Consider the following 11,458-nt stretch of genomic DNA (forward strand, 5'->3'; position numbering starts at 1 on the left):
CATAAAAAAGGAAAACTAGAAGAATTATGTCACTAATTAATAAATTGACAAGTATTGGACATTGTACAATTATTTATTTGGATTATCTATTAATGAGCTAAATTAATTAATTTATGGACCAAGTTTAATTGATTAAATTAATTAAGTGTTGGATTGAGTTAAGTTTAAGGGACATACATACAATTCATTATCTTGTTAGCATAAGAAAAGAAAAACCCAAATTTTCTCTTTCTTATTAACTGTGTGGATTTTCATTGGAGGTTGGATAATTAGGCAGCTATGGATTGTAAATCAAAATTGTTCACCACAAAATTCGCTAAAGATATAATTCTTATTACAATTTCTTTTTAAACACAAAGTATATCCTTTGTGGGAATTGAAGTATTGTTTAAATTCCGTTGTACATGTTAAGTAAATTCTCAAACAAAAAGCACATGATATTTTCAAGATATTCCATATTATCACATTTTTGTTACTCTTTCAAGACTCATATTTTTCAATACAGTGTTAGTAAAAATAAATCCTTGAATATTTTCCGGTCGAATTAAAAAATAAAAAAATAAAAAGTCTTCAAAAGCATTGAAAATTAAATAAAAGTCAAACAAAGTCAATGCAGAGACTGCAACCGTTAAGATAGGATCTAACCAATCTATGAAAATATGTGTATGTGTGAGCCAACACCCTGTAGCAAAGTAGGAACAGGGAAAGAAAAATTTCCATGGCCCAAAGTAATGAAAGTATTGGTTAAATTTCTCATAAGATTTCCTCTTATAGATAGATGCAAAAATCGATCCGAATTCTTTTAATATCAATTTGCACTTTTGTAATTAAAAAATTCAATAGAATCACTACAATAAAATTTCACATTATTTTTCTTCACGGCTTTAAACATATAAATGTCTTATCATTCTCATTTTATTGAGTATGCATATATATACAAATTATAAGATAAATTATACATTTATTATACAAATACGCACTTTCTAGCGGATACAGAATAATTAAATAACAATCCATCCCAATAGATATTTTAGAATTCAAACAATAATGCCACAATTTCTGTTTGAACTAAATGATTATTAATATATGTCTTAATGATTGATGATAAATAATCCCCAGGAAGAATAAATCAGCTAAGTGGCGGTTTCCTTGCTGATAGGTGATTTTAAGTCCCTAAACCTTTTTTCTTCAGAAAGCAATTTTGCAAACCTGTAAGACAAAATTAATAGGACAATTGTTAACATGAAGATAAATGAATTACAAATGTGCAAAATAGCAGTAATTTAATTTAATTTTTTTAATGTTTATTCATACTTTTTCAAAGCATCCTCATCTGTTCCACCATTTTCAATTGGCTCGAATAGACCTGAATCTAAGTTTGCCCTTGAAACTGGTTTCTTCAATAAACTTTGGCCAATTTCAACCAGTTTGTTTAGGTTTTCCTTTGTTGCAACATCAACTGAGGCAGCCGTCCCAGTTAAAGTGTCCTCCTTACATGTAATAAAAAAATTATCAGTTCTCAAAAAAAATAAAAAAAAAAATAAAAAATAAAAAAATAGGGTGTTTAACGCAATTTAAATAAACAATTTTGTTCAGATTTAGCTTCTAGATTAGGTGAGTATATATTAGTATTAAAAGAGGCAAATGCCTTATGTTACCCAGTAATCACCACCTACGTACGTGTTAGGCTTTAATGAATAAATCTGATGTGTAGAAAAAACGATTTTTGGAATATAAAAATTTAAATGAGTAATTTTTGGCTGTAAACTTTAGCTTGTAAATGATGTGTTTTAACGTCAATCTTACTTGAATTCTAAGGTAGTTTTCTTGAGAATGAAATGCTTGAAAAACAACGGAAATATGTAAATCCACCATATCAGCACTGGCTTGAGTGAAAACATCTACTATTGGAGAGGAACCTCCATTCTGCAACCATTTAAAAATTCCCCATTTGGCTGCCTTTTGAGCACTATATTTCTTCTGTGCCTTTGACGAGCCAGTGCCCACTGAAATGACTAAAAAGCGTCCATAATCCATAGGCTTAATTGGGAAGAAATCTGGGTTTCCATCCAAAATCTGTTTCGTAATTTGGTTGATGGCAACTAATGTCTGCAAGAATATAGGGTTTGAGAAAAGATATGACCTTAACATTTCTGATTTCATGAGTAAAAGAAAGAGAAAATTTAACAACAAAATAGTTCTTGTGAAAAGAAGAGAAACAAAGTTGAAAGAGTTTGTCGTCATATTGGTTCATTAATTTACGAGTGGTGCTCAACATTAGATTATTTGAATTTCACAAACAACTTTAATTTCTATAAAATTCAAAAAAAAAAAAAAATTCAAATGTTGAATTTATTTGAATTTCACGAACAACTTTAATTTCTATAAAATTCAAAAAAAAAAAAAAATTCAAATGTTGAATTTATTTGAATTTCACGAACAACTTTAATTTCTATAAAATTCAAAAAAAAAAAATTTAATATTTAACGAACGATTTGTTTCTGAGTGATTTTGTGAGATTTAAGTATAATATATTTGGTGATAAAAGAAAACATAAAATTTTGTAGATATTAGTGAAAGTTAAGAAAATGACTAGTATGGAATGGATTTCCATGATAAATTGAAATGGTGAAACAGGGTATGTACATATTCATCTCAGTTATTTTATTATGTAAAATTCAATGACATTGTTCTATATGTGTGTGTCTTTTACCGGATTATTGGCAGCAACACCACCGTCTACGAGGTTGAACTCTTGTACATAACCTTGTTTAATCTGGTTCTTGAAATAATATGCAAGAAGATAAGTTGGAGCTGCAGATGTGCCAATGCATATATCTGAGAGTCGAACATCCAACGATGGATTCCTCACGGCCTGTATACACATATATACGGACTGAATTACATTACATTCCCTCTATGACTCAATATTACAAATGAAAAATAAAAAGATATATAGATTATCAATATTCTTGTAGTACCTTGTAAATAAATTAAAGAAACAATAAAATTTTGTCGTTGATATCAACAACTTCTTTGTAGACTGAAAAGTAATTGATGATTACCGACGACGTCGTACAAGACATTATCTTCGATAGTCACTGTGTATGTGAATTGATGATATCCAACTATATGAGTGTTAGCAATTCCATTTGAATCACAGATAAGTCAGCAATTATTGGCACAATTGTTTAGTGTAATTGTTAGCTCTATTTTAATTTTTTATTATTCTTTTTGGAAAAGACATTAGGAATTTTGTCTAAGGCCCTTGAATTGAGAGGCCTTTAGTAAATACTTACAATATAATGATTGGTTAGCTGGATATCATAGTTTCATAAACAATTAAGAATACAATCAGACAAATACTGTTGGACGAAAGGAATGATGAGAAGAATTGTAGACCTGATATTTGGAGAAAACAATAGGTTGCAAATTTTCAATGTCAAATGTTGGAATGACAACATTAGTTAATGTCTCATGCAGTCGAGTGTCGCCTAGTTTCTCTCTGATAACTTTGTGAAGGTACTCTCCATCGTACTTCGGTCCGACTATAGATTTCAATAGTTTTTCGAACAATCCCAATAAGCCTCTGCAATTCGAAACCAGTACAAATTCATGTGCTCATCAATAAAAATATGATCATAAAATCACTAAGATTAATATAAAATGAAACTGTTTGTTGTACTACTAAAGTATAATTTATACTTCTTTTGCGGAAAAATTCTAGAGGAGTGCTCGAGATAAAAGGGTTTAATATCTTTAGCTGCAAACAATGGATGGTTATCTTTGTTAGGAGCGGTTAACATGGCAGTTACTAGACCTCCTGTACTCGTTCCTGCAATTACATCAAAGTAATCTGCAAGTCTAGCATCCTTGCCATTAAGCACCTGGCAACGAATAACACATTTCCAGTCAGTTTTATTATGCATTTTGTTGTGGACTGTTTACAACCTCTTCCAATTTAAAATTTGGTCAACTAGGTATTAGATATGTTTAATATGAATGCGTTGGTGTTGACTCTGATTAGTTTAAAAAACAAAATAAAAATGTTAGATCATTAACAAAACAACTACAGTATCAGTGATTCGTGTGAAGAAAATATTAAATAAATAAATAATTTAATTTTTTATTTGAGATACGACTATTACCCAAACATTAAATTTGGCCCTGCAAATAAATAAATGAGTCTCTTCCCTAGGAATTTGAGCGTTTGAATAAAATGCTCAAGAGTTATATTTGTCTTTTTTTCCCTTTTTTGGGAAAAATAAAAATAGGAACAAAGCTATTTAAAAGTGAATTACCTGAAGTTGAGATTCAAGATATTCAAGGATAGTGGCAGGAATAATTCCTCTAATACCACCCCCATCAATGCTCAGAATTGTAATCAAATTTCCATAAGTTGGGGCCCCGGCGGAGCCAGGACTTTTATCCAGTGCGGGCAAAATTTAGTTAAGGTCGAACTTTTCGATCGTCGATTTAATGATATTACGCAACGCTAAAAATGACATAATGATAACACTAATATGATTATCATCTTCTTCCTTATTTTAGGATTAGTAGCAAGTTGTGCAACATCAAAATCTATTTTATTCAATATTTCTTCATCAACATTTTATACGAACTATTTTCTTTTAAAAAATCTCTCAATTGGCATTTCACACTAAAATAAACCAAAAACGACAATTAAATACTAAATGAAAAGAAAATAACTACTAATATTTACAAATTGGTAGAACACCAAAAAATCAGCACTAATTGTTTAACTAATTGATAATAATCATGATTTTTCAAGAATCCATCACAATATTACCAATATTCAATCAATAAAGTTTTTGCTACAAATTTGAGGGTTCAAGGAAATGTGAGTTTTTAAGAAAGAAATGAACTTCGAAAATATTTTCTTTCAAAAAAATGGGTTATAATTTTCTCTTGGGTTTCAACTTTTTCATTTTTGGTTGAGGTAAATTAGTACATGGGTTGGGCTATAAATAAATGAGATGCCCAATGCTTCAATAAAAAATATCCATTACTTCAACCCAGAAAAAAAAAAAAAAAAAAGTTGGATTGAGCCCAGTGCGGGCATTTGCCTGCACTCAACTATGAAAGGCTCCGCCCCTGGTTGGGGGCTGTATCTGAACTGAGGATGAAGCCCTCTTCATAATATTTTCTATATAAATGCCTGTGTTTAAAAACTAACTAAAGAAGATATAAGAGCACTCTTAAGAAATTTTCTAGCTTTGCTTTTGGATAAAACTTAAGTACTTTGGGTACATATTTATAGCTTTGATCGCGCGTAATTACGTATGCATGGGATTAGAACTATTATAAACCGCTGCACTGGTCAGACACCACGTGTATCATTCCATATACACGCATGGAAAGCTTCAACGAAATTGTAAAACATTGTAATGATTTTAATTAGTTCGAATATTAGAAGAGATATTATTATATTTAGTTTCTAATATTGATGCTTATTTTAGGAAACATAATTATGTTTGATTTAATATTTTTTATTAGTTATTTCTTTCTAAGAATAGAATATTTAAAACCTATATAAAAGGTTCTTTTGCAACGTAATAAGATAACCTTCGATAAAGAGATTAATTGAATTTATTCCCCAATTTCTCTCTAATTTCTATCTCTTCTTCTCTTGTTTTGTAATGTCCCAAAATTTCATAAATTAGAATTTAATTTATGCTTGCTATATTTTAATATTTTAGAAGTTTAGGGAGTAAAATATATATAAAGTAAACTTCATTATTTTTGGATGTTAAAATGTAGATGTTGACGGAGCGACAATAAGTATATCAATATTGTACTTGTTGGATAGCTCGCAAATAATCACGTATACTAGGCTCGAGGAAAAAAAAATTATTTTGGAATGAGTTAGCCCGAGATATTGTAGTTCTAAGGATTTATGTTCTTTTTGTAATTTATTAAGTGGTTTATTGATTCTAAATATGGCAGTAGGCACGTGTATGGGTAATTAAACATAAACTAATCTTTTAATTTAATTAGGATTTGTGATTTAATTAAAACTACAGTTAGTCTTTCTTTCTTTCATTCTTTCTTTTATGATTATTAAATTTTTTTTATTGAGATTTGCAAATCCCACGGAAACTCTCTTACCCAATCCTTATCTAAATTGTGGGACACGGTTGTGATAAGTTAGTTTCATAACAACTTAATCTGTGAAATTTTTGGGGATAAATACATACAGCAAGAAATTGGAGTAATTCCCCAGAATATATACAATTACACGGCAGAACACTACAAACTAATTTTGCACGTACGAGGCGGAGTACAATTGTTCACGTCTATAGTTAGAGAATTTGGAAAAGTTTTGGAACGTGAATCTCGTTTTGCCTTCCAAACATTTAAGCAAGTCAACAAGGTAAGATTACGAGGTGCAGTGTTTTTATATCCCATTTAAATATTTTTTTCGTGCTGATGAATTTTATACTCATGAAAGTTGAAGTTAATTATGTTTGATTTAATATCTTTTATTAGTTATTTCTTTCTAAGAATAGAATATTTAAAACCTATATAAAAGGTTCTTTTGCAACGTAATAAGATAACCTTCGATAAAGAGATTAATTGAATTTATTCCCCAATTTCTCTCTAATTTCTGTCTCTTCTTCTCTTGTTTGCCCCCTCATTTCTCTTATTCTTTCCCCTTTCCCCTTCTTCTATAATTTCCGTATTGTATCCAGCATCATGAAGTGAATATTAAATTTCTCGATTAATAGCTACAAACAAGTTCAATATTAAATTTATTAATTAATATCTAAAAGCACTTCGTTGTTTATATAGCAATGAATAATGTAGTGGAAGCAATTAGTATCAAGGTAGTCATCTTTTAAGAATTACAAACGTCGAGCAAGATGAACTCTTGATGGCTGCATTAAGTACAAGATTAACTCCATGAAATCACCTAACTCAATATTGTGAAAAGGATGGTAAATTGTAAATATCTCGCGTCTTGTATTTTATGAAAGACTTAGGCAATCTACATTTATAAGTCAATTTTAAAGGTGAGTAGTTATAGATATTTTTTGGAAAACGTGGGTAGACAAAATAATCAGTTAACGTGTACGTGTATATATATGTGTGTGTATGTATATGTACAACACACATTCAGTTTTTTGCCACAAAACATTTCAACTGGTTGTAAGATTCGTAATAATCTAGGTCTATTGCTCGTTAATTTACTTATGCTAGATGACCACGTTTTGGTCATTTTATGCATCTGCTTAGAAGGACCACCTCAAAATTGGTCTTTTTATTACAATATTAAATGGTGAAGGAAATTGCGGGCACTCAACTTATAATAAAAGTTGAAGGTCATTGAATATATTTTTACAGAAAAATCAATTATGGGGCGGAGATTTTCTCTCTGCTAGTGATTCCCAGATGAGAAAATTAGGTTTCATAATTTCATTTTCTTATAATACGCACTTAAATCATTGCACACAGTTGATGATAAAAATAGATAGATCATACAATCAATCCAAGAACTAGCAAAAATGGACCAATTTATTACAAAAGAGGTTTGCTCGTTGGACAAATTATTCCGCACTCGAGAGTATATAGCAAGAACCACAGCATTACAATTAATGAGATTTTGATGTGAAAGTTTAGTTGGTGAAAAAAATGAGGACACAAATTTTCTTGACCAAAACATAAATAAATTAAATATACAAAATACTAAAAATAAAAATAATAAATTATCATATAAGAAAAATATATCAAAATGAATATTTTAAAGAAAACATAATGCGTACACTTTCTTATGAACATAGGATACATAGTTGACCTAATACAATTTAACCATGCTGAGAGTGCTGATATAATAATCAATGGCGTTGGCAATTGCTGATTAAATAGATCTGCTGGCGGCTTGCTTTTCCCTTTTATTTTTATTTTTATTTTTTTGGCCCCTTAAACAAGTTGGGGTTTATGATGACTTTGACAATCTACTTCTATAAGTCGATTTTAAAAGTTGAGTTTTAATTATTTAATGTACTCATAATGCAAATTTTCGTTACGATTCTAATTATATATTTTAAAAAGGTTAATTAATTTTTTTTTTTAGAGAACTGTCATCATATGAGATACTAATATTTATTTATACATTTTCCCAAGAACATTTATCTTGTTGAAAGAATCGTAATGATCTTGACTTGTTGCTCATTAATTTATGTATCCTAACTAATCACGTTTTTGTCATATTATACATCAACGTAGAAGAACCACCAGAAAGAAATTGCAGGCACTCAACATTTAATTAAAGTTCAAGATTATTAGATATATGTTACAAAAATATCAATTAAGAAGCAGACATTTTCTCTCCGATCACAATTTCCGGAGGTTACTAAATTTCATATATTACGCTCTTGAACTAGTGATTCCCTGAGGAGTTTTGCACTAACTTAAATCACTACAAACAGTTAGTGATAAAAATATAATGGATATAATCAGTCAATGAACTAGCAAATGGACGAAAATCACAACAGAGGTTATCTCATGGGCCATTTTATTATCCTTTTGAGTATATAGTAACAAGAACGACAAAACTATAATTAACGGAATTTTTGATGTGGTAGTTTAGTTGGTAAAAAAACTCGTAGCGACATACATCTTCCAGACAACAACTACAATAACAACAATAAAATAAAAAATAAATAAAATAAATTTATATAAAATCTAAAAATAAATGTAACAAATTATTTTATACCAAAATGAATCTTAAAAAAAACTATAAGATATAATTGCGTAAAGTTTCTTATGAACGTAGGATACGTAGTTGACCTAATATAATTTTTGAGAACTCTGATTCAATAATCATTGACTTTGGCAATCTCTGATTCAAGGCTACATGCTCTTTTTGTTGGAAATCTATTTAAACGCGCACAGCGAAAATTAAAATAAATTTTGATTCCCACCAAGGATCCCTCTGTGTTTAGATAGAAATTGTGATAAAAGATGTACCTTTAAAAAATTCTGCAAACTTTTTGTCATTCTTTTCGTTCCAACAACTTCGATCTGTCACCCACAGCTGTCCAATTGTCCAGCCTCCAATGGTGATCCGCACAGAGAACAAGATTACAGGATTAGGGTTCTCTTTTTATGCTAGCAAGAATAATCAATTCTCTCTTAAATTGTAAACCATAATCAATTACTTATATAAACCCAAAAGGGTTTGGCTTGACCCGATCCAATATTTAATTAATCGATTAAATTAAATCCGGTCCGTGAATTAATTAATTCAATTAATTTATTCGGGCCTATAAATAACCAACCCAATTAATTAATTTATCCAACGATTGTTAAATTAATTAATTGACAAATTGCAATCTTCCAATTTTCTTTTGTGTACGACCCATCAGGTTTCTAATCATGATACCTAACGACGTGAAACATTATTTTGATCTAATCAAAATTGATAAATTAAAACACCATTTTAATTTATCACAAATTCACACTCGTCGTCACAGATTGACATTTAATAATGTATCAGGGCAATATAAGTGACGGGAAATGTCACGTGGTATGACAAAATCAAACTTGTTCGTTTATCGTGAAACTATAAAAACTTTGTCAATATGATCCAATCAATTACGATGTATGAAAGTGTGACAATCCCGATTATCGATCATATCTTTTACTCTACTATTAAGTCAATATAAGTCGAAAACTCCTTTTCGACTTATGAGTACACATTGACCAATGATTTCGTTATTGACTTAATTGAATGAAACGCAGATCATAATCCCTTACTATCTAAGAGTAACAAATCCTCTATTGGTCATTCACAACCTTCATATGATCCTTGATATACCCGAACGATGCTGTATTAGCGGCCCTTGGTAGAGTAACATCCAACATCGTCGAAGCATGACTGTCCTCATATTAAGTACTATAACGACCTCAAGTCAAAGGACCGATACCATTACCGAACGTTAGAGATTAACCACTAACATTCAGATAGTTATCCATGTGAAATCTCTAAGCTGGTCTCCAACTTTTCTTCTATAGCAAAACATCCACGTGTTCATTTAACTGTCACCACACTTTACTTATTTCACAAGTAAAAAATGTCACACGTGATGGTCTATTCGTAATAACGATATCCGTATCTTGTTATTACTTGCAATCACGGACAATTTAAGATTCAATCATATGTAATTTGTATCTCACAATCACAACACCTTATGATTATCAAATTATGAAGATTTGAATCTACGAACTCTATTATTTAATTTAATTATCTATTTATTAAATAATAGATCTGTCATTAAACTGTATTAATTATATGTATTAAAAGCATTTATGTCCATCTTTGATTGGACCTAGGGCATAACACTTACGAACTCCCACTTGCACTAGATCCAATCACTTATGTATCCAATAAGATAAGAGTCTACATGATGATCATGTTTATCTACGACAACTCTTTGTTAGTGGATCTGCGATATTGTCAAATGTGGGAATTCGTTTTTCTCTTTACTTCATTTCTATGTATTATCTCTTTGATGAGATTATACCACCTTAATAAATATTTGGATTATTGATGAGACCTTAGTTCCTTCGCTTTCGCGGTGGCTCTATTGTTATCACAATACAATGACAAATGATCAACAATATCATGAACTACTCCAAGTTCATTAATGAACATCATGATTCACATTGCAACTCTTTGCCGCTTCTGAAACAATAGTGTATTGGGTTTCTGCTATTGAATCAACGATTGCTTTACGTTTGGAACCTTTCCAACACACTGTTTGAGAGTAAACCAGTTTCTTCATATAAAATCTTCTCAAGATTTCATTTATGTAGATTGGGAGAGTTAAGCAATCTTCTAGATCTATCTCTATAGATCAAGTTACTTCCCCATATCGTTCATGAATAAATCATTTAACAACCATTATTTCAACGATTGAAACTTAGGGATGTTATTTCCTATCAACAATCTTACATATAATATTAGAAATGTGACAAAGCTCCTGCTATCTTCTTTCAAACACACAATTCGTCTTCATATTTGATAAAATCAAACCTTTTGATTCTACATCAAATTGAAGATTTAAGCTCCAACATGCTTTCTCTAACCCATAGTCATGGTATGTAACTATTGCAACCACTAGCCCTGCTTTGTATGTATGGATATTCCCATCCGTGTCAACTTTTATTGTAAACCATTTACAACCTATGGGTTTTATTCCATCAGGAGGGTTGACAAAGGTCCGAATCTTGTTCACATACGTCGAGTTCATCTCGAATTTCATAGTCTCTTGCTATCTCTTTTAAGTTAACACTTGACTTGTTTTTGTGCAGTTAGTAGGTTCATCATCCTAGATAAGTAATACCCGATTAGTAATCATAGATTCGTACCTTCTTGAAGGTCGAATGATCTTACTAGATTCACATAGAACTGACATGTCCTCAGGAGAGAGTA

General features: G+C 30.4%; 1 protein-coding gene across 3 annotated transcripts; it reads right to left on the reverse strand.

Moving 5' to 3' along the window:
- Positions 1-893: 893 nt before the first annotated feature.
- Positions 894-4,400, reverse strand: LOC111394473 (patatin-like protein 2). 3 transcript variants are annotated; one of them, XM_023020312.1, is made up of 6 exons: positions 4,302-4,400; positions 3,403-3,589; positions 2,714-2,875; positions 1,807-2,109; positions 1,315-1,490; positions 894-1,209 (listed from the first exon to the last, which is right to left on the reverse strand). In XM_023020312.1, the coding sequence occupies exons 1-6, from the start codon at positions 4,364-4,366 to the stop codon at positions 1,134-1,136; spliced, it is 969 nt and encodes a 322-aa protein (XP_022876080.1). In that variant the 5' UTR covers positions 4,367-4,400; the 3' UTR covers positions 894-1,133. The 3 variants fall into 3 exon arrangements, with proteins under 3 accessions (XP_022876080.1, XP_022876079.1, XP_022876078.1); XM_023020311.1 differs by lacking the exon at positions 4,302-4,400 and adding an exon at positions 3,706-3,944 and having other exon boundaries at positions 1,315-1,487; XM_023020310.1 differs by lacking the exon at positions 4,302-4,400 and adding an exon at positions 3,706-3,944.
- Between the last annotated feature and the right edge of the window lie 7,058 nt (positions 4,401-11,458).

Source organism: Olea europaea, chromosome 5, assembly GCF_002742605.1.
Source record: "Olea europaea var. sylvestris chromosome 5, O_europaea_v1, whole genome shotgun sequence".
NCBI classification, from domain to species: Eukaryota; Viridiplantae; Streptophyta; class Magnoliopsida; order Lamiales; family Oleaceae; genus Olea; species Olea europaea.

Excerpts from the sequence above, each read along its gene's own strand:
- LOC111394473 (XM_023020310.1), bottom strand. The coding sequence starts at position 3,929 with ATGCATAATAAAACTGACTGGAAATGTGTTATTCGTTGCCAGGTGCTT. Across the intron at positions 2,876-3,402 it reads TTGTTTTCTCCAAATATCAG|GCCGTGAGGAATCCATCGTT; the intron begins GTCTACAATTCT and ends ATGTGTATACAG. Across the intron at positions 2,110-2,713 it reads GTGTTGCTGCCAATAATCCG|ACATTAGTTGCCATCAACCA; the intron begins GTAAAAGACACA and ends ATATTCTTGCAG.